General features: G+C 43.6%; 3 protein-coding genes across 4 annotated transcripts; 2 read left to right on the forward strand and 1 right to left on the reverse strand.

Moving 5' to 3' along the window:
• The first annotated feature begins 1462 nt into the window (after nt 1-1462).
• LOC144943791 (glucagon-2-like) lies at nt 1463-8383 on the forward strand. The gene is made up of 3 exons (XM_078871668.1): nt 1463-1563; nt 1835-1957; nt 8248-8383. The coding sequence occupies exons 1-3, from the start codon at nt 1463-1465 to the stop codon at nt 8381-8383; spliced, it is 360 nt and encodes a 119-aa protein (XP_078727794.1).
• Nucleotides 8384-8750: 367 nt separating this feature from the next.
• MALSU1 (mitochondrial assembly of ribosomal large subunit 1) lies at nt 8751-12370 on the reverse strand. The gene is made up of 4 exons (XM_078859588.1): nt 11952-12370; nt 10178-10449; nt 9232-9313; nt 8751-9074 (listed from the first exon to the last, which is right to left on the reverse strand). The coding sequence occupies exons 1-4, from the start codon at nt 12349-12351 to the stop codon at nt 8872-8874; spliced, it is 957 nt and encodes a 318-aa protein (XP_078715714.1). The 5' UTR covers nt 12352-12370; the 3' UTR covers nt 8751-8871.
• Nucleotides 12371-13326: 956 nt separating this feature from the next.
• On the forward strand, nt 13327-22531 carry SNF8 (SNF8 subunit of ESCRT-II). 2 transcript variants are annotated; one of them, XM_078855532.1, is made up of 9 exons: nt 13327-13534; nt 16222-16291; nt 16932-16982; nt 17352-17490; nt 18495-18599; nt 21155-21227; nt 21581-21722; nt 21811-21885; nt 22112-22531. In XM_078855532.1, the coding sequence occupies exons 2-9, from the start codon at nt 16238-16240 to the stop codon at nt 22238-22240; spliced, it is 768 nt and encodes a 255-aa protein (XP_078711658.1). In that variant the 5' UTR covers nt 13327-13534; nt 16222-16237; the 3' UTR covers nt 22241-22531. The 2 variants fall into 2 exon arrangements, with proteins under 2 accessions (XP_078711658.1, XP_078711651.1); XM_078855525.1 differs by having other exon boundaries at nt 13327-13564; nt 22112-22526.
• The last annotated feature ends 532 nt before the right edge of the window (nt 22532-23063 follow it).

Here is a 23063-nt window from a genome sequence, read left to right on the forward strand (position 1 = left end):
ATGACTGCAGGAATCCATACTCTTTGGTTCTTTCGGTAAAGTCACGTAGATAGAAAAATAATAGAAATCGATAATAATTAGGAATACATTTTTTTATTGAAATTCTGGAATATATGCATAACTACAGTAAATATAAATTGAATGTTTCCAAATATTCAATGGTTATATTCTAATCTAAATGTTGTACAAAGCATACACTGACTGCATTGCCAGCATACGTATATAAACAAGCAAAATGAAAAATGTGTCCAGCCTCGTAAGTAACTACTCAATTAACTCTTACAATTGATTCTAAAAATTAAACGTTCAGCAACTGTGATTTAGGAACTTGTCAAAAGCCAGCTTTTTGCATTGCTGAAAATTATATTGCTTGTCATTGCCAATAATGTGTTCGACACAACAAAAGGGTCTATGAATGAGCCTTTAATGAAATATCAAACATCTATTGACACAAGCCGATTATAATACACGTGTAGTATTTTGTAAAATCTCTCAGACTGACATGTTGTAACAGGTCACCTGCTTACACTTTATTCACCTATTCTTGCACCAGTTGTAGGCGCACCTATAACTATCTGCACGGTCACGTATACTCAACTTCTCCCCGTTCATATCTATTCTGTACCTCACATAGCCTGCACTCAGCAGCTCTGCGACTCCGCACACAGCGTCCTCACACACAGCATCTTCTCCAAATCCACCGCTGCCCTTGCCTAGTCTCCCTCAGACCCATTCACTCGTCTGTCCCGGGCGGGGGGATCAACCATCACCCGCCCGGCGACTCGTGAGGGTTGAGGTCCGTTGACGGCTTGAGCGGCAACGGCGAGATGTCTTCACTCTTGTCCCCAGCAACAACTCTCTAGCTCCGCTCACACAAACACACACGTCATTTTATTCTCCGGCCAATTAACCGAGAGCTCTCGTGTGTCTCTTTAAGGCTAGCCAGGCTGGCGCCTGTCAGCCCATTAATCATTCCTTATCTCCCGTCTCCCTGGCAACACCTCCAGTACTCTATACTATTTGTTTTTTTCAGTAAAGTCACGTAGGTAAAAAAATGAAAACTACTAAATGAAATCACAAAATAAAAAATGAAAACTAAATTAAATCACAAAATAAAAAAAACTAAATAGTTTTTATTTTTTATTTTGTGATTTAATTGAGTTGTTTTAATTTTTTATTTTGTGATTTGATTTAGTTGTTTTCATTTTTATTTTTTCACCTACGTGACTTAAAATCTAGAATTAACACCTCCGGTGTCAGCGTGCACAACCGGTCGACCCGGTTTGCACCCGCGTCTCCCCTTAATTAGGTGGCGGCCTGTCCGTGCAAACCCCGTGTTGCACACGCGCACCTGCTTGCCCTCAGTTGCCCTCGATCATCTGTGCCCACCGCATATTTCACTCCTCTACACACGTGTTGCTTCTGTTGCGTCCTCTCCTAGAACCATCCTCCAAGAAGAATCATGAACACTTCAGGCACCCTGCTGTCGTACATGGTCATGATGCTGCTTGGCCTCACCTTGGCGTCACTGGTGCCACACGAGCCAGATGACGGTGACCTCAGGTGCGATGGTAAATCGTGTGCCGTGTGAGAACGCACTCAGAGCACCGGATGGGTGTGAGGATGCGAAGCTCGCCTGCTGTGTAATGGGCAACCATAGCTTTAATATTCTGCAATGTTTGGTCAATGGTAAAATGCATGTGATTTCAATCATATTATCCTAATGTATATGAATGTAAGTGGTGGTATGTTTAGGTGATCAGACAGGGTAACAAAATGCTCATCTTATTTCTATTGGGAAGACATTTATGGTGTTTTTGTTTTCACAATGCAGTGCAGAGATTGCACTCGCCAAGCGCCACTCACAGGGCTCCTTCACGAGTGACTACAGCAAATACCTGGATTCGAAGCAGGCCAAGGACTTTGTGACCTGGCTCATGAACACAAAGCGCAGCGGGTAAGTGTGTGGTGACTTCTCCGCGATGGTACAACCCGCCTGCCTGCCTTCTTCTTCTCTTGGGTGGGAAAGGTCGCACATTCCCGCCCGGAATGCGGACAATGAACACATGTGTTGCGTTAAGGGCGGTCAAAACACTTAGAATGGGAAATGAATAACATAGGCTTATATGTGCCAGGCATGATTCTCAAAATGTATTGTTGTGTTTCTCAGATCTCTGTTGAAATAGAAATGTAATCTCAATGGAGTCTCACCTGGATTTACATATACAACGAGCATCTTTGCCCATCCTAGGACGGAAGCTGTAATATTTACGAAAAAATTTAGCAGAGTATAATTGTAGCATGTGTAAATTTAATGGCAGTGAATATTGCACGAAAGTATGTCATCAAACACGTAACTGCATTTAACTGTAGCACTGTATTAATAGCAGTGAATCTGGCACAAAAAAGAAGTCATCATAAAACACCTCACTTCATGTCACTGTAGCACTCTACATAACTGACCTTCAATTTGTTCAAATTCACTGCTCTGATACTTTATTCTCTTCTGCTTTTGGTCGCTGTTTTAAATAATTTGGAAATCGATACAATATCTGGAAATCACCGAGAAATGTCTCCATAAAGAAGGGGCAATTTGCGTTATAAAATGTCCTTTGCGCCCAAACAAATTCAATAACTTTAGGTGCAGTGCTCTGACACTTACTTATGGTGTGCTGTAGCTCGCCGGAGTAGCAAACAATTTGAATAAGAGGCAATGGTGGCAAACAGCAGATACATGTTTGCAAGCGTCAAGTTGACCTTGCTTTTGTTTGACGTGGCGAATAAATAAATGAAGGCAGAAAATCCAGTGGGATGTGGCTTGGAATTAATTGTCTGGTGAGCTCTAGATAAAGAGGGAACAATGGACGTAAAAAAAATGTAATTTGTGTCGAAACAAATTTTCATTTCCGCTCCACGTTTCTCCTTGCGGAGTGACGATTATTAATTAGCTGAATGTAATGGCGGGGAATATTGGCAAAAAATGCATAAAACATCGTACTGCATGTAACTGTAGCACTGTATTAATGTGAGTTAATGTAGCACAAAGGGAAGGCATAAAACACCTCAGCGTCAGACTGCAGCACTGCAGTGATGGCAGTGATTGTTGCACGCAACAATGTGATAAAAAAGCTGACAATGCCGCTGTGCCACTGTATTAGGGGCCGTCCATAAATAACGTCACGCACCTCGTGGGGGGGGGGGGGGTCAGACATTTGTGACGATGTGTGACGAAGGGGGGGGGGGGGGTGAGAAATGTGACGTCACATCAAAATGCGCAACTTTAAATAAATATAGACAACACGTTCTACTTAATTAAATAGACGTTTTAATAAATGTTTTCTCCTACAACATCAGAGTGCAGCGCCACATTAAATACGCACTACAATTACAATAGTTAAAGTGATTCGAAGCATGTTTGATATTTTTTCTGGGTGGGGCAGAGCTTTGTGACATCATATTTGAGGGGGGGAGGTCTGACTTTTTGTGACGTCGTGTGACGAAGGGGGGGGGGGTCAAAAATCGTCCAAAATCGCATGACGTCATTTATGGACGGCCCCTTAAACGGACACTCAAAATACTTTAGGTGCAGTGCTCTGAGACGTAGTCTCGGAGTTGCAAACAATTGTAATTGGAGTCAATGGCCGCAAAGCAGCTGAAAAATGTCGATTTTAGAATACATTTTTATTTCAGCATAATTTGGAAGCGTCAAGTTGACCTCCCTTTTGTTAGACGTGGCGAAAAATGAAATGAAGCCAGGAGATGCAGTGCGATGTGACGTTGCATTAATGTTATGGTTAACTCTCTATAAAGATGGGTGAATTGGCGTTACAAAAGCAGCAACAGTAGCTCCAACTTCCTTGGAGTCAATGTTAATATTTATGAGTGGAGGGCCGCACGTGGAGTGACGTGACACGCACACAGACGTGTTTGACACGTTACATAAGGTTACTTTGTAATAGTGGCAAAGTGCAAGCAATTGTGCCTCAACAAATTTGTTTACTCTTAATTTTGGAGCTTTCGTGACTGCAGGAATTATTCTTTGGTTCTTTCAGTTAAGTCACGTCTAAAGATAAAATAATAAATTAAAATACTAGCATATTACTAGCATAGTAATATGCTATTATTTTACTAGCATAGTAATATGCTATTATTTTAATTTATTATTTTATCTTTAGACGTGACTTAACCGAAAGAACCAAAGAATAAATTTGTTTACGCTCCACCTTTCTGCTTGTGGAGTGACGTAATGACACGGGGGGGTGGGGGGTTCCCAATAAGTGACGTCAGCCGTACATGATTATTAATGAGGGGTTGGGGGGGTGTCCATTTTCAGGACGGCACCTGCTTATGAATATTAATGAGGGGGCTGGTCGACGTGGAGTGACGTCACGAGCATTAAGGACGTTCCTGGGTGATTATAGGATGTACGGTATTAATAATGATGTCTAACTTGTGCTCATTGTCAATGAATGTGTACAAATCTGATCACATCTATTGGATTACAATGTGCACCACCAACTCTTGCTTTAAAATAGAGGGGGAAAGTATATCTTATAATCCAGAGAATACATTTATAATTCACTCCCTTGTGTACCAACCAATTATATTATTGGTTCTTTTGGAAAAGTCCCGTAGATAGAAAAAAAGTATTTAAAAAATATATACAAATAAAATAAATAATTTGAAAATAATAAAAGCAAAAAACCCACGACGTTTCGATTGTAATACAAGCGGTCTTCATCAGGCGGAGAGAAAAGAGGGGGCAAGCCTCCAAATGCAACTGCTGATAAGGGTTCCAAAGTGAGTGGTGTTGTATGTGTTGGGTTAAGAAATTTTGATAAAAATAATTAAAATTAATAATTTTCCAAAAAATGCGCAAATCGCATTAATTATGTTAATGTGTGTATTAACATGCATAAATTATTATGTGTAATTATATGCATAAATTATGATAATCGCGGAGATAATCGTAGTAATTTATGCGGATGCTTGCGATTATGTTACTGTGAGCAGTTATGATAATTAGGCTTAGCTTCGTTTATCCATTGTTATATCAATCAGGATAACACGATTATCATCGATTAAACGTTTACCGATTATCTTAGTGTGTTTATGTTATTTTAGGTCTCCAGTTTCAGATCTCATCACAGGATACAGTTATCAAGAATAAGATAGTTTTGCATGGACTTGGAAAGAAGCACTCGAACAGTTGGTGTTAAGCAATTTTATTCTAAACAAGCACATGACACTCTCTTATCCGAAAGCAAGTATACGTCAATAAATTCATGGGCAAGATTATGCGATTAACGAAAATGAATGACTAAAAATACTTCTTCATTGGCGTGATTATGCAGTTAACGAAAATGAATGACTAAAACATTTCTTATTCATGTAACTCGACGGCAGCAACTGCTTTGCACGATAAGTTGATATTGAATGCACCACCTCGAAATGGCAACCCTTTTTGAAACGCAAAGACAATTTTTTTTTTAAGTCTTATTCGTGTGCGTGCTGTGTGTGCGTTGTCCCCGTGTAATATTAATTAATTCTTGGAGCCGGGAGTCGTTAGCTTGTGTGGTGTGGGAGGATACAAACAGCGGCCAGAAGTTTTCTCTGGGTTGGGCGTGGCCGCCGCGAGCCCCTGCTGCTCCCTCGCTCGGCGTGTCTCTGCTTGTGCGCTCTCTCTCTCTCCACTGCTGGACGACGAGTTGGCACGACGCTCGGTGACGCCCGGTGACGTCCGAGTCGTGCTGCTCTTGCGCTCTCTCTCCCTCTACTGCTAGATGACGAGTTGGCACGACGCTCGGTGACGCCCGGTGACGTCCGAGTCGTGCTGCTCTTGCGCTCTCTCTCCCTCTACTGCTAGATGACGAGTTGGCACGACGCTCGGTGACGCCCGGTGACGTCCGAGTCGTGCTGCTCTTGCGCTTGGCGGTCCTCAGTAGCTGACGGCGCGATGGCGCCTCTCTGCAGCTCTGACGGCGGCGCTCGTTCGGAAGACTTTGACTCTCTTTCTCCACTGCGGGATGACGAGTCGGTTTTGGTTGATGCTGGTTGATCTGGGTGTGTATTAGACACACGGCGCATTCGATGGCGCTGTCCTCTTCCTCACAGCCGTTTGACCAGGCTTTCTCCACTGCTTCGCGCTCTCTGCTTTGCTCGCTTGGTCGACGCTTGGCGATCTCCGCCCTTTTACAGGTTGATTGCTTGTCGTCACTCGTCACTCTCTCTGCTCCGTGCTTCCCTTGTTCGTGCAGCTGCCAGCTTCACTCGCACTTAACTTCGTTCTGCGAGAAGCGACACCTGCTATCGGCATCGGTGTTTCGTTTCCTCACGACGCTCCGCCAGCCGGAGCACGGCTGAAACCCAGCCCCGACCCAGGTTGAACTCAGACTTCTGCGACTCGAACGACCCCTCCTCGTTCCATCACTTCTCGAGGCACGATCTGTCCCAGCTCTCTTGCGAGCCCCGTCGCAACGCCGAGCGCGACTCGGACAGACTGCACTCAGACTGTCACCTTAACGACGTCTCGTCGTCCCATCTCTCCTCGAGGCATGATCTGCCCCAGCTCTCTTGCGAGCCCTGTCGCAACGCTGCGTCGCAAGCCGAGTTGCGAGACCGAGCACGACTCGACCCAGACTGCTCGTTCGCTATGTGCGCCCGTGCCTAACTCAAAACGTGACTCCCCTTTCTGCGCATTCTTTGCGAGAGAAAACAAACAGAAAAAAACAGATGTCTTTGGAATGTCAGGCACCGATTCCCCCCTGTGACCTTTTTGCTCCCTCCTTGCTTGCCAGACCCCGCTGGAAGACAAAGGTGGCTGAGGAGATGTTTGCAATACATTTATGTGGTCCTGTGTGTTACATTTATTCTTGAATTATATTTTATGAGTTCCTTCGGCCTTAGTATCGTGGTTATCATTCGTCTATGTTTAATGAATATTCGTACTGATCCTCGTCACATTATTATTTTGGGGCTTTGCCAAGTTTAGTTCTCCAGAGATTGGTGTTTTATTCTGAGTTATATTTTAATGTCCTGAGGTTAAGTGTAACTATGTTTCCACTTAAGCTTTCTGGAATTCGTACTCTTTAGTTTTTAGGACGGTCATGTAGATAGGAAACATATAATTCTAAATAATATGTATGCGGTGAATACGAGTAATATAAGATAATTACTAATAAAAAAAACCTATGGTTTGTTGGTTAATTCTCTTTGTTAAGTTTCTACTTTTCGGTTAGGAAAACGTTAAGAAAACGCGAGTGGCAACCGTTATTATCCTTTACTCTGCTCTGCACCCCCTCCGTGCATCTCAAGATGTCTTGGGAGGTCAGGCCATCGATCTTTGTCCATCTGGATGTCTCTGACCTCTCTGTGACCGAATTCTTATCATTTTAACCACCCTCCATGTTTCATGGATTCCTGGTGTGCTTGTGAGTTGTTTTCATTATTTAATTTAAAAAAATAGATATAAAAAAAAATTCTTAATTAATCTTAATATTAATAACGGAAAACAGGGCATAGATACAACAGTGGGCAGTGGAAAGAGCTGCACAAGCCGTCCCTTGGTGTGGACCAATCAGTTTCAAGGACAATGCATATGTTATCAGTGTGTTTTTTGTTTGCATTTTGACTGCAACACGCTGTTACAATTTGGGCTCACAATCCAACAATTATTTTAACATTGCGGTGTATTTTAGCACCGAAATGCGCACCTCCGATTAGCACATTTGGCTATGTATGGTGCGACATAAGTTCAACATACATACACCTCTCAGGGCTGTTAGGTCACATGAATTGCGTTCATGAAAAAACCCACATGCAATTTGATGCACTTATTGCGGGGGCAAGAATCAGCGTCACCCCTAAATCTTCACTCCCTCAATAATAAATATATACGCACACATGTTACACGCATTCCGGACCACCCTTCCCATCCAGGTTGTCTGTCATGATGACCTGGTGCAGTTGTAAACATCAGCACGGGGGAGACGTCGGTAATTGGGCAGTGCATGTCACAACCACCCTCTGGCATGCCACGTTGGCCTTCATAAGTGCTAACGAGGAGCATTTACCAGAAGCCTGTTAAATATGTAAAGGTGATTGTCACTCACCATTCTGCAGGCCGGTAGTTCCCCTTATTGTCAATAGGGGGCAGAAGCGTTAACACGCCGAGGCGAATGTCCATGGGCCAGAAAGGGGCCAACGACAGATCCTATAGGATAATCTCTGTTGGTGTTTGTTCCATAGGGTGGATGTGCAGGACGGCGCGGGTTTGGAGAAGCGACACGCAGACGGCAGCTTCACCAATGACATGAACGTGATGCTGGACAGAATGTCAGCCAAGAAGTTCCTGGAGTGGCTCAAACAGCAGGAGCACAGTTAGCTCCTCGGTAATCGAATAAGCCACCCAACCCTGTGTAGGTTCCAAGAAAAAAAAAGTTTAACTATGCTGTTGAAACGGTATTCATTGCTTGCTTCCCTATGTTTGGAATTTCATCACAGAATAACTTTGTTTTCAATACTTTTTTTAATTACGGGTAATGCAAGCCAATGGATTTCTTGAATAAGGCACACGATTTGTTTTGGTGATAAAAAAAATATTCAGTTTGATACAATCTACGTGTATTGCAAAAACTATTTTACGTTTGAATAAAACACTGGTGACAGCATTTGTGCATGGTGTTGTACTGTAGTGATTGAGATGCTGATATGCTATGCATTCAAAATACAAGCATACAAAGTGCAAGAAACTAAACGGGAAACGTTTATTTCGCAAAAAATATATAACACAACTTACAAAGGTGCCACAGGCTGGCATGACCAAATGTTTACATATTCTTGACAACATTCACAAATTCAACTTTTGTTCATTCACCCGAAGGGAGCATGTGGGGTGGTCTTCTTTGTGAGCACCTCTTGCTTAAAGAACTCGGTAGGATCTCCGACAAACTCCAGCGGGAAGGTTTCACATGGGATGCTCGACAACTGATCATCGTCCTCGCGTAAAGTCCAAAGCTTCTCCAACTCCAAGCGCTCGCGCACATCCTCCAACATGAAGTGAACAACAATGTTACCTGTTTTAAACACACAGATCACTATGAGCCACAGCTGAATTCAAGTGCACACATACATTTTTGTACACAACAATATTAGAAAGGCATTTGATAACATTGATAAGATTTATGGAATAAAACTTATGTAGTTGGTGACTGCAATATATTTACAACGTACCAAAGTCTATACACATCCAGTCGTCAGTGTCGTGGCCTTCTATGCGTACATGTTCATACTTTGTCATTTTCAGATATTTGTACTGTTGGAAGGACAAAAAACATTCCAAATAGATTAAACATGCTAAATGTATATTTGGCTCTTTATTTACCTAAGCTATTAGGAATTGTAAAACATGCTGTAATGGTATTAACCGGCACATGCAAAAAAATAATTTTACTATTTACCACAGGGTTTAGCAAATGCCAGTTTTGAAATCCAACGCAGTTCGCCCTTCCACATTTGCCAATTCTCTCCGATTAAACTAAATGTAAATCACACTACATGCCTAATAATGTATAAATGTGTACGCCACGTGAATTTATTTTAAGTTTAACCAGTTATTTGTGAAAGTAGGATACGTGCACAAGATCTCTCTTACTTTCGATCAATGCTGTCTGCATCACATGGAATGAGTTTAAGAATCATGAGACGTGAGCAGCATGCCGATGATCTCAGTAAATGTGGATAGACAGTAGTGGGTCTCCAGGATTGGAGTTTTGGAAAGCCCTGCTTTTCCAAGCTATTGCAAACATATTCAGTAAAGGCCTTAAACAGTTTTGTAAATTAACACTTGGCAATGCTGTCAAACCTTGGCAACCCCCACTGTTAAACTGAAGTCATTAAACATCAGCCTCACAAAAGCTGGTCCACCCCTCGGTGGCAGTGTGGTCGTCATAGCATTGGTTCAAGGGATGAAATGGGACCCCCTTTTCCAATTCCTTCCCTCTGTAACACAGGGCTCAGGCCATTTCTGCTCATTGGCCTCGATTCAGTTTCACTGCCTGCACGCTCGATTACTACGCCACTCCCACTGCTCCTACTGGGCATCTGTGAAAAGAGCTTCATAGCTCATCGAATTTCTCCAGTCTAAAGATTCTGATTCTGCTCGCTCACGCCACCGCACCAAGCTGTGCGTGTATTCGGCCATGGCGCGCAGGTGTCGCGTTGAGCTCCCGGTGACAACCACAAAGTAGTCCACGTAGTTGAGCTCTGGCGGAACATTAATGACACAGAGGTCACGTCCGTTCTCTTGATGCAGAGCAGCGACCAGAACGTCCAGAGACATCCCTACGATGTCCCCCGCCACATGCGCTCTGGGATCCAGCATGGCCTCCATCTCAGACAAGTGCTGCTGTTGTTGCTGCTGCTCATCCATGTCCTCGCCAGACTCTGTCGCTGCAAATTATGGCACACACACATGCAACTATCAAACAAGCCAAGTGTTTGCGAATCATGACAACCATTGCGCCAAAACTGCACATTGCTGGATGGATCGTGGGGGTTATTTTAACCATAGGTCACCATGCTGATTAGTGCGGGTTGGTGAAATTGGGGAGAGTACACGTGGGAGCATAGAATAAAAAAACACAATTTGTTTATTTAACTACCCTTTGCTGACCACCACATATCACAACCTTGCATCAGTCTACAACAACCTCTTCGTGCAAGGTTATAAATCGTTCTTAGGCTTTCACCATGCTCCTGCTGTTATTAAATTTGTTTACCCGAGAAAGCCTCAGTCTCATGACGTTTTTCAGGAGGGTCCTGCCACGTTTTCGTCGCAGTAGGGGGGCGATGCTATTTAGAATCAAATTGAGTAAGTTGTGCAAGTACCGATTTTTGTTGAAATGTTCAACCGCTTTATTTGCACGTGTCCCCATCCCAGGTGTATCGTCAATGGGCACCTGAAGCGCAGTCTTGCTCGTTCAGCAGGATGAAGAATGATTGCGCTCCGCTACAATGAACGCTCACTCAAGCACCGCTCCAGCCGAATGACATCATCGACCAATCGCAGGTCCCACGCACAACACGCTTTCTGGGAATCGCTCAGTCCAGTAGTGTAAGGCCCCCTAATGCAAAAAAATATGACAGCAGACGACCGCTTACTGTATAGAGCGAATCAGAACTACCACCGGAAGGTGAAGAGTGATAGTGCATTGATTCTTGCCCTCCGATGTGACCTTGGCCTCCGATGTGACCTTGGCCAACGGAGTTCGATTCCTGGCCATAGCGAATGTCAGTAGCGATTGCTGATCAGCAAGTGTCCCTGGACGAACTCTCCTTCACCAACCCGGCAATGACCGACGCGAAGTGTGATCAAACAACCCCACGACCAGCAAGGCGCCGATGCGACCCTTATCCACAGCAGTGGATTGACAAATGGCTGATAACTTCATCATGGGACCTCCTTTGCCAGTACCAAAATATGAGAATCGGTTTTCCACTTTTTTCTGGCAACAAAACAGGTGGTTAAGATGTTAAAACACTCAAACTGAAACCTTTTAAAAGGAATCATGTCTGCATTAACCACAATACTTGTGGTCAGAATGCAAACAAAAACATACTCTGATAATATATGCATTGTCTTTGAAACTGATTGGTCCACACCAGAGCGAGCTTTCAAAGACAATGCATATATTATCAGAGTATGTTTTTGTTTGCATTCTGACCACAAGCAGTGGTTAATGCAGACATGACTCCTTGTAAAAGGTTTCAGTTTGGCGTTTTAACATCTTAACAAAGCTGTTTTGTTGCCAGAAAAAAGGGGAAAACCTCTTCTCACGGCTGAGAACTTGTTCGGTTTAAAATGCAATTCTCATTATCATCAGCCACGAATGCCGCCCCAACGCAGTGGCCCATTCATTACTTCAGACCGGTCACCGCTTGGCCACTCTCACCGGTCGGATCCCAAATCTTCTTCCTCCTCCTCCTGCCGCTCGTCGCCTCATCATCATCCTCCTCGTCGTCACCACGGGCTCCGCTTGAAAACGCACGCGAAGGGCCGCTCGGTGTGCTCGTAGAAGCCCCCCGAGGGGGTACAACTGAGGAAGGACTGCGTAAAAACGGATTTGGGCTGACCCCGGAGACGAACACAGCGACCGCAGAACACCGAGAGGGGACTGCGGAGCGATGCATCGTGGGGATTGTGGAGATCTTCGGGGGGGTCAAAGTTGCCAGCGAGGCCAGGCGGGGAAGAGCGGGGGGAGGACGAGAGACTCCCGTAAAGACCGTGGATGCGGCGAGGCGGGGAAGAGCGGCGGCCAGGGAGACCCCGCGCCTAGAGACCGCAGCCGCCATTGAGACGCACGTGGTGGTGGGGGGGGTCGTGGTGGTGGGGGGGGTCGTGGTGGTGGGGGGGGTCGTGGTGGTGGGGGGGGTCGTGGTGGTGGGGGGGCGCACGTGGTGGGGGGGGGAGGACGCGATTGGTTCACCAAATCTAACCCCGTCCCCACCGCCGCCGCGTTACGCGCACCGATTGGCTCCCTCGCACTCAACGAGGACGGCCGCTCGTGATTGGCCGGCAGCTCGGCGTGAGCGCGGAAGTGGCAAATTACAGCGCCCCGCCCCCCGCTTCGGCGGCGGCGTTTGGGGGCTTCGATTCGGGAGGGCATCGCACGACGATTCGGGATGAATTCGATGAATTGGTATAGCCCCGTGAGTTATTCGGCTTTTGAATCGGGTGCAACCGCAACAAACAAAAAACGTGAGAAAGAAAGCATATTAAAGTGACTGCGTAAACAGAAAAATTCCAGGAAAAAACTGCAAAGTCTTCCAGAAAAAAAGCATTAAAAGATGTATTTTTAAGATAAAAACGAATGTATCTCTACCAAGAGCGATAGAAAAGGTGACAAAGTGCACTCGTCCAGAATTGTGCAAACTGCTGTCGTGCGGAATGGGATAATGGGACAGCTTTCAAACCAAAATCCAGACCCTTTTGGGTCACCCCGTGCCCCTTATAATTCACAACGTTCACCCGACAAAGTCACCGTCACAAGGGAAAAACACAAACAAATAGACATTTAATAAAACATTGACGATGCATCCCCGTCGTGGGATGGTATTGTCACCAACTCCTTGGTTATAAACGCGATTCAAAAATATAAACATTGAGTCTCATGGCTCGTTCCGATCGGTTGTTCGAACGTAATATGTATTTGCTTAACGTTTGAAGAAACAAAAACTCGGAAAGTAAAATAATAATCCCACATTCATTATTATCGAAGTACCTGTACTGCATTGTCATTGACACCGACTCTGGAAACGATTTCTTTGTATCGATTCTACGACTGCTTCTCGAGTTGCTGCCCTTCGTGGTTGTGGCCGGGCCCGGTCAAAATCCAAAGTGAGCAGGATCCCAAATATAAACAACAACAACAACAACCACCACCATCACCACAACCACCGTCTACCGTCGCGTCCCTCGCCAGCTTCGTTCATGTCCACGAGTGGACGCAGGGAGAACACCACGGAGACAGGAGGAGTGAGGAAGCACGCACTCAGGGGTTGTGGGGTGAGTGGTGGCGATGGTGGTGTGGCGATGGTGGTGTGGCGATGGTGGTGTGGCGATGGTGGTGTGGCGATGGTGGTGTGGCGATGGTGGTGTGGCGATGGTGGTGTGGCGATGGTGGTGTGGCGATGGTGGTGTGGCGATGGTGGTGTGGCGATGGTGGTGTGGCGATGGTGGTGTGGCGATGGTGGTGTTGGTGGTGTGGCGATGGTGGTGTTGGTGGTGTGGCGATGGTGGTGTTGGTGGTGTGGCGATGGTGGTGTTGGTGGTGTGGCGATGGTGGTGTTGGTGGTGTGGCGATGGTGGTGTTGGTGGTGTGGCGATGGTGGTGTTGGTGGTGTGGCGATGGTGGTGTTGGTGGTGTGGCGATGGTGGTGTTGGTGGTGTGGCGATGGTGGTGTTGGTGGTGTGGCGATGGTGGTGTTGGTGGTGTGGGTAGTGTGGTGATGGGGGTGTGGTGATGGTGGTGATGGTAATGTGGTGATGGTGGTGTGGTGATGGTGGTGATGGTAGTGTGGTGATGGTGGTGATGGTAGTGTGGTGATGGTGGTGATGGTGGTGTGGCGATGGGGGTGTGGTGAAGGTGGTGTTGGTGGTGTGGCGATGGGGGTGTGGTGATGGGGTTGTGGCGATGGGGTGTGGTGAAGGTGGTGTTGGTAGCGTGGTGATGGCCACCCTAACCCCTCGTGTGCCGTGCCGGCCTTCATAGGTGCTCTCTAACAGCACTTGCTCCTACAGTCTGCCAAGGCTATACGGGGGATCTTTGTATTTGGTAATGGTGGCCAGGCGTTGGTTTTGGTGGTGGAGCTGAGTGGTCATAGTGGTGGTGATTGGTATTGCTAGTGATGGAGCGAGTGGTGATGTTATTGGTGACGTAAAGTGGTGGTAATGTTAGCATTGTATGTGAGTGCTGATGGTAGTGGTGGAGCGAGTGGGAATGTAAGTGGTGATGTACTCGTATTAGTGATGATGATGATGGTGGTGATGATGTGAGTACTGGAGGTGAGTGTGATGGTGGTGTTCGTGGGTTTTCATAGGCGCTGCTACTCACTAACAGCACTTCCCCCAATAGTCAGGACTACACGGGGGATCCTTGTAAGTGGTGGTGGTGGTATTCGTGACGTTAAGACTGGCAATGTTGAAGTGTAACTTGCATATACTGTACTGTAGCCAGCCTGTGATGACTTCCTGTATTTAATATGTTGAGGACAGACATCCTTGGCAATCTGAGGATGTTAAGAAAGATCGAGATAATGGCATTTGTCTCCGTTTGAGCTTTTCTATGTCCATGTTCTTGCATCCTTTTAAAAAAATGTGCGTTACGTATCTTCATGTCCCTCCTTGCAGGCTGAAATTAGACCTAAGACCAACGGGGAGAGAGTGATGACGTCTCTGGCTCATGCCCAGCAAGGCATTGGATTGTGGCTTTGCAGGACCATGATGGATCGGCACAGGGGGAGGAGGGCCTTCATCCAGCAGTTTATAGATCACGGATGATGATTATTCCAGTTTGGTTTTGATTTAACATACATGTGGCATTCAGATTTTATGTGACGTCCGCACTCTGCCTCATATGCCTTTATGGCATTGGTGATGCATGGAAATCAGTGACGGGACGTGTATTTTACACCGAGGCCTTCAGTGCTATCCTCCCGCAATTAAACCGCCTTCGAATAACCTCACCATGACACTAGGGCTATAGGCTATTGCCATTCGACGTATCCACCCCATATTCACCGTGACAGTAACCTTTATCGAGTGGAATAAAGTGATTTAACACGAGGCTCAACACCTATGAGAGTTACAATACATTAATTGCAGAGACATGAATACATGGTTACTGAAACCATCAAGGATGTACCACTATTATGCAGGATGACAGGATGCTGCATCACAAATTGACATCACATTGCCCAAATAAATGTCATTACCAAAGAAACAAGAACAAACTCAAAACTAGTCACATTTAGTTGTACGACCACCAAGCAAGCAAAAATGCCGTAAAACACAAATAACACAATCAGGATTCAACAGGCTTCCCCACAAAAAAAATCGAAAGCACTACATTAAAAAATCTAAACGTCACGAAAGAAAGTTTAAATAAATGTTAGATGATGCTACGTTACGTGCTAGCTAGTTTTACTTCAGTTAGCTAATTGGCCCTCCAATCAAGCCACACGATAATGCTAACGTCGGCGCAAGGCCAGCTAGAAGGCTCCGGCGTGTCAAAGAATACGCCCAACATGGCAAACTCGAAATGTGATTGGTTAAAGAATATGACAACAACATCGTCCCCATTTGCTTCAACAGCAGAGAGGGGATTAACTCGACATTCTGAAGGCCTCGGTGTAGATTTTTCACCTGGAGAGGCGGAGACAGCATAGGTGGAAAATCTGATTGAATAAAAGCTCTAATGTATTAGCTGCACTGAAAGCAGCACAACTGAGGGAGAGAGTAGCAATGAAATCACCTTAATAAAATAATGGGAACGAACTTTGTAAAATGCATATAGCATTAATGAAAATATATATGAAATAATAAACATTATTTTCTGATTCTGACAATCTCTAGGCCAGCAGAGAAGGCCTTACTGGCCCTGACGGCCCGCCTCTGATGGAAATCATTTGAAATTGCATGCTGATGGTGTGTGCTTTGTGCAGACATTGACCAGTGACAATGCATCGGAGAGGAGTTGGAGCTGGAGCCATTGCCAAGAAAAAGCTGGCTGAGGTGATGTGTTTAGGCTGCCCACTGCTCACAGCAAATGCATATTAAACATTAAAAGTTTCCTTTTAAGTGTAGAGTTTATCACATTAAAGTGGTAACGTGAGGTTAAATAAGTAATATTTAAAAAACTTTTTTTTTAAACACGCTTTTATGAAATGTACTAGTAATAGCAGAACTCCACGACTCCAGGAAGTGGCCCCGAAGCTTGCCATAACGTAAGGGACCGTGGTGATTTACAGCCAACGTCAGTTGAGCGTGGACAATTAGACCCAAGCCGAAACATAACATGTAAAAAATAATGTTTAAAAATATATTTTTTTTATGATAGAATATAGTATTGTCATCAGTATGACATAAGTATACCACGTTTGCAGTCGATACCACATTGGGAAGTGGGTTAAAATTGAGTTACAATATTTGAGGATACAATGACAACAACAACAGTGAGTTAAAATAATGCGTGTAATATAGGTGACATATCACTGCATTGTGCTTAGTGCATGTTATTTGGTATATGTCACAACATGTTTTGTGTAATATATTTATCATGGTAAGTGCAATTAAGACAAGTCACTCATTTCTTGTGATATGTAAGGTGAATGTATAAAAATGCAATAAAAGCATCAATTTATGTTCTCTACAGGCAAGATATAAGGAAAGGGGGAATGTCATGGCCGAAGATCAGCTCTCACAGGTTTCATCTTTCATTTCATATTCCAATATTAACTATTACTTTATTATAAATGTCTACACATATAACAAATATTATGTTTCATTGTAATAAAGTAAAATATACTGTCACTTATCCCCACTGACCAATTAACTTTCCACTTAACTTTGCACACCCAATGTAGTAATTGTATATGGTTTAACTTATTTCCCCTAATTGTTCACACATCCAACTTTTCAAACATATGGCTACACCTCAGTCCCTAACAAGTTGGGTATGTGATGTTGTACTGTCCACCAAAAAATAATGTGCAACTGTGTAAATAAGGTTGTTGTCATGTAAATGTGTAAAAAAATTCATCTTACCATTGCAAATGTGTGGCTTTCCCATCAGATGTCCAAGCAGCTGGAGACTTTTAGGACCAACCTGGAGGAGTTTGCCAGCAAACATAAGCAGGAGATCCGCCGCAACCCACAATTCAGAGTGCAGTTCCAGGACATGTGTGCCACCATTGGCGTTGATCCTCTTGCATGTTCGTACCCACAGTCATACCATCACATGCGCTTGGATTTTGTATGGCCAATGAAGAACATCTATTTATTTTTATAAGGAGAAATCCATTGTTTCCTCCACATGAATAATATTACCCAGCCACATTTATTTAAGCAAGTAAACATTAAACCGGTTTGATCTTCTAGGTTTCATAATCATCGTAGTGCTTATTAAACACACTAGCCTTTTGCCCGTCCAAGGACGGGTGTATTTCTGTAAATCTGAAACTTGCAAGCGAAAAGCAGACCACGACGTGATATTCATTGCATTAATGCGTGTGCAATTTGTAAGGGCACGGTGACACAGACTTATTTAATTTGAAGGTTATAATCCCTTGTTCATCATGACGTCCTTTTTACTTCTATGTCTCAATAACGTTACGGAGATCGCGTGACGTGAGGGTTCTGCCTTTGTAGTGAGGGTTGTAAGTTGACACTGAGGAGGGGGGAGGAGGCGCCTCGCCCCCCCATGTGGAGTGACGTCACCCGCTAATTAATATTAATGGGGGGGTGTCCATTTGGAGTAACGTCACCTGCTTATGATTATATAATTATTGAGGGGGGGGGGTGCTACATGTGGAGTGACGTCACCCGCTCATGATTATTAATGGGGGGGGTCCATGTGGAGGACGTCACCTGCTCATGAGTATTAATGACGGGGGCTGGCCGACGTGGAGTGACGTCGCTCGCGGGACACAGACATTCTTGGCTCATTATAGTAGTAAATACTGTTGGGTTACCAGATAGTATTGACTTGAGCACTTTAAATTGTGGCCTTGTTCAACGTAAAAATCAATATTGTGTACAAAATAATGCTTTCTTGTGGAACATTATGGGTAAAAACATAAAAAGATTACTTGCCTGTGCCACATGTTAACTTTGTAATTCACTGTGGACTTAATGTGCTCATGTGTTTCCATGCATCATAACATGAGTGGCCACATTTCTGCATGCACGAATAACAAATGTGCCTTATCATCTGCAGCTGGGAAGGGGTTCTGGTCGGAGATGCTCGGAGTGGGAGATTTTTACTATGAGCTGGGTGTGCAGATCGTGGAGGTCTGCCTTGCCCTTCGTCACCGAAATGGAGGTGAGTCTTCCCAGTTAAATATTGGGAAGCATTTACGACTAGCACTTTAACACATAGCCTTAAGCATTTGTACAACAGGGGTCCACCGAATATTAGCTTCATATTCAGCTCTGCACAAAATCCTGCCATTTTTCTTCCCGAAGAGTTAACACTGCAACTTTAGAAAACATAAAAAAAATAATTTAGCCCTTATGTTAATTGTCACACATTTCTATAAACCAATTTAAATTTACCGTATTTTCCTGCATATAGCCCGTATATGAATATAACCCGCAGACGCATATACCCCACAAAATAGCGTTTTGTGTAAAACAAACTTCAGATAGCCCGCACCTCCATATACCCCGCATGCATTCATATCTTTAACATCGTTACCGCAGCTTAATTCCATCATATTAATACAAAGTTTACATTTGTAATACATTTCACTATCAATTGTTCATATTAAAATCATAACGTGCACAAAGAAAACAAACTAACCGGAAACGAGTGAACTTAAAACAGTAAATAAGTAAAAAAAGTAAATATCCAATAAATAAGTAACACATAACTGGTAGATAAGTAAGTAAGCGTACTGTTAGGCTTACCAGCATTCGACCTCATCATATTACAGCTACTGGACCGGTAGTTACCCCTGTACAGTTTTAGCACTGGTAGATTGCGCACTGCGCAGACAATAGCGGCACTACGGTAACGCCATTTCCTCCTGGCAACAAAGCCATTGGAAGTTTGAAACAAAGCTCATGGTCGCGACTGTATAGTGCTCAGCTAATAGCAGCGGCCTAAGGGACTCAGCAATTATGATTCCGTGTCTGGTAGAGGCTTGTTAAGGCCCTCAGCTGAAACTTTCGCACTCTCCTACAACCACTGAAAGTATTACGGTAAACAAAGTGCACCCACTTCAAACATTGTCGTTTCATTGTACAAACAAATCGAATAATTTAAAACATAATAACACGTGCAATTTTAGTGTGAGTGGTTTATTCAGCAGTGATTTAGTCAAAGGTAAGTGTTGCATAGTGTAGATAGTATTACCATTAAAACATTAAACGAGTTATGACATGTCACACGTGTAAAATACTTTTGGGATTGCCCGCACCTCCATGTACCCCACACCTCCATATACCCCGCAGGGTCTTGTTTTGTTTGTAAAAAGTGGGAAACCCCGCGGGTTATATGCAGGAAAATACGGTACTGTGCAGTGCATTGGGTGTTGGGGTTGGTGCACGAACAATATCGGATGATTCTCCATGTTTATTTTCAAAAACTTTACAAATATCTCCTATCACTGCATTATCTGGATACTGTAATCTCTAGTCAACCTTACTCTGCCTCTGTTCAATTTTACCGGAACACTGCGTTATACTTTTAGGCGGTGATATAGCCCACTGGTAGTGCATTCACCGCATGTTGCAGAGGTTCTCAGTTCTATTTCAACATTCGCCCTGATTAATACTGCAGGTACGTTAACCATACATTATGCATCATCTGCTTCACAATAAACGTTAAAGATCCCATGAAGTGATTCACAAGAGTAAGCCATTGTGTGCTGGCATCATGGTCCATATTTGTTCCATTTGAAAGATTTGCTGAAAATTACTCCTTTTGAGTCTACATCGCAATCATGGGCACCCTTCTGAAAAAACTTGTCAGGACCCTCCTGTTAAGTGTAATGAGAGGCAGTGAGGCTCTGGGTAAACAAGCGTAAACAACATAACATCCACCTTGGACAGCAGTGCTCTTACATAGCACTGCTGTTCAAGGTTCCATTACATGGAACACAATAATTCAACACCATTTTTAGAAAGCATAAATTCCATTAAAAAAAATCAATTTAAAAGCACATTCATAATTCTTAAATTAATTTCCCCACCACCGTTTTCTAATCGCCGCCACCACCTTCCTTTCCAGAACCGCCACCACATAAGGGATGTGATAGTTGGTGTGAAAACCTGATTGGTTCGGATTTAGGTTATTAGCATTGTTTTGATGGAAAAGCTGTTTAGAGAAAAGTTTTTCCAGTATTTGTTCAATATGATGGGTAAATGAGTTATGGATCTGGAGCTGTTCGAGTCATTGATGGCTAGTGATGGTTTAATTAGAAGTGGTTAGTTTGATTCTATAGATGTGCTTGGAATCTTTCCAGTGGAAAATGAAAGATTAATCAAGTGTGTGATTGCCGAGGTGATTATCGGAAGAGCCTGTAGTCTAAGAAAGGTTGGCCAGGGGTTAGTATTTGATGTACTGGGTTTATCATGTTTAACTGTCTACTGTTTAGTGTTATTGGAGTAAAATGTTGTATTGCCAGTTTTGAGTTTGGTAGCGGATTGGTAATTTTTCTTCAGTTATATTCTGTACTGCAACTTTCTTTGCTCTCCCATCGAATGTCCCATTCTGATCCTTCTTCGTTCATACATAAGCTTTAATTTGACCAATGGCTCATTAAATATATATTACTGTTCTGTTTTGGCTCCAGCTCTGGCCAGTGTATCATTTAACTTATGAATAAAACATGAACAAAACTTAACTTAAAATGTAAATGGTTGTTTTCCTAGGGCTGATGATGCTGGAGGAGCTACACAATCATGTGCTGAAGAGCAGGGGCAAGTACGGCCAGGAGCTTAGTCAGTGAGTGCTCAAACCCCTCTCAATGACCAATGGCCCGACAGCACACCCATCTAAAGACATGCATTTGCTGCTGTTAAAGAGTACTTGCTGTAACCCTCACATTTTACTGTTGCATTTTAAATACAAATTAGGCATCGCAAGCAAGAAATTTGCAAAAGTCAAGCATATGTGTCTTTGCATAGAATAAAATTATATATTTTAATATAAAGCTTTCAGTTTTGTATATCTCACCAACTTATTTCATTCCTGGTTAAGTAAATGAAACGAATTAAATATTGTATGAAAATCTGAATTTTACCCTTTGAGACTTTCTTGTTGTAGCTTTATTCTACTTCCCATGCCAATGTTTACAGAGATGACCTAATCCGAGCCATAAAAAAGCTCAAGGTGCTGGGCAATGGCTTCTGCATGATCCCCATGGGTGGAACCTACCTGGTGCAGTCTGTTCCTGCTGAGCTCAACATGGACCACACCACAGTGCTCCAAATCGCTGAGGTCAGCACACATGTAGCACAACGAGTGCCCTGATTGTTATTTTTTTTGCTCAAGTTAATGTCTGTTTTTGCTTTTACCCGAATAACAGAAAAAGGGCTATGCGAGCGTTGAGGAAATAAAATCTTCTCTGAAGTGGGAAACGGAGCGTACAAACCACGTGTTGGTAAGTGCCTGCCTTTTGTTCATACGAGTTTAATTTAAAAGGTAGCAGTGCTAATGCTGTTTCATTGTAATTTATAAACAAAAAATATATATTGGCAAGGGTCACTTGCTTCAAGGACTGTTGGCTGAACGTTCACCATTGTCAGCATCTACACTGTAATTTTTTGGGTTTTTCCACAGCTCATAAACATTGTGTTCTTGTGCTAACCGAACATCAAATGTTGCAGGCTCACTTGCTGAGGGAAGGACTGGCCTGGATAGACCAGCAGGCACTCGGGGGAGCGCAGTACTGGTTCCCTGCTCTCTTCACCGACCTGTACAGCCAGGACATCAGTCCCGATGAAGCCAGCTCGTAGCGCAGTGCATTCTTGCAAATGTGTCCTTTATGGAACTGTGAGTGAATAAAGGCAGCTGTTATCTCCAAATGTATATCATGTTGACATGGGCTTTGTATTTCACGGAGAACACTTTTTAATTTTACACTCCCAAGTTCATGGAGGATTGTTTTTTTAGTCAGCTGTCTCCTTAACTGCTGGATAAAGGCTGGGTCATAATGACCAATGTATGATTACACATCTTGCTGTTAAGTTCCCTGCTATGGTCTGTTTTAAAGCTCTGTTTATGTAATCCTGAAGATACAACACTCATTTGTTAACATTAAACTTGATCGTTCCTGTAGAATTATTTCACAGCAGTCAGGCTTTGTGTTGACAAGTGTCCAAATGTGGTTACCAAATAAGAGCTACCTGACATGTTTATTGCTTAGTGTAGGGGGATTGTCTGTACCAGTTCGTAAAGGGTTTTGTACATTTTTGCATTGGACAGCTTTATTGACATTTCCACTAAACCTTAAATGTGAATTCCAAAATTCAACTGCACAGTAAACTTTTTAAAGCCAATGTTTTTACCTCTGGTCCTGCCCATGCAGCTCCCACCCAACACGCATGCACCATAATATATTTCCATTATTGTGGATCCAGGAATAAGTGAAAATTAAGGTTTAGGAAACACGTGGCCCGATGCTTCCATTGATAATACATTTTACTATCATTTAGAATCTGGGAAAGCTGCCACTTAAAGAGCATTTAAGCTTCTCTTTATTTTTATCCATAAGAGGTTCTTGGGTGTGATCGTGTAAATTCGCAAGAGTACTTAAAATGATCACCCTAAATGTATCCA

This window comes from Lampetra fluviatilis, chromosome 1 (genome assembly GCF_964198595.1).
Source record: "Lampetra fluviatilis chromosome 1, kcLamFluv1.1, whole genome shotgun sequence".
In the NCBI taxonomy this organism is placed as follows: Eukaryota; Metazoa; Chordata; class Hyperoartia; order Petromyzontiformes; family Petromyzontidae; genus Lampetra; species Lampetra fluviatilis.

What these genes read in the sequence shown, in the direction of transcription:
- SNF8 (XM_078855532.1), top strand. Translation starts at nt 16,238, where the DNA reads ATGCATCGGAGAGGAGTTGGAGCTGGAGCCATTGCCAAGAAAAAGCTG. An exon ending in TGGCGTTGATCCTCTTGCAT is followed by an intron (nt 17,491 to 18,494) that starts GTTCGTACCCAC and finishes TATCATCTGCAG; the next exon opens with CTGGGAAGGGGTTCTGGTCG. An exon ending in AGCGTACAAACCACGTGTTG is followed by an intron (nt 21,886 to 22,111) that starts GTAAGTGCCTGC and finishes CAAATGTTGCAG; the next exon opens with GCTCACTTGCTGAGGGAAGG.
- MALSU1 (XM_078859588.1), bottom strand. Translation starts at nt 12,351, where the DNA reads ATGGCGGCTGCGGTCTCTAGGCGCGGGGTCTCCCTGGCCGCCGCTCTT. An exon ending in GAAGATTTGGGATCCGACCG is followed by an intron (nt 10,450 to 11,951) that starts GTGAGAGTGGCC and finishes CATAATTTGCAG; the next exon opens with CGACAGAGTCTGGCGAGGAC. An exon ending in CCGAATACACGCACAGCTTG is followed by an intron (nt 9,314 to 10,177) that starts GTGCGGTGGCGT and finishes TCCTTCCAACAG; the next exon opens with TACAAATATCTGAAAATGAC.
- LOC144943791 (XM_078871668.1), top strand. Translation starts at nt 1,463, where the DNA reads ATGAACACTTCAGGCACCCTGCTGTCGTACATGGTCATGATGCTGCTT. An exon ending in CCAGATGACGGTGACCTCAG is followed by an intron (nt 1,564 to 1,834) that starts GTGCGATGGTAA and finishes TTCACAATGCAG; the next exon opens with TGCAGAGATTGCACTCGCCA. An exon ending in ATGAACACAAAGCGCAGCGG is followed by an intron (nt 1,958 to 8,247) that starts GTAAGTGTGTGG and finishes TTTGTTCCATAG; the next exon opens with GGTGGATGTGCAGGACGGCG.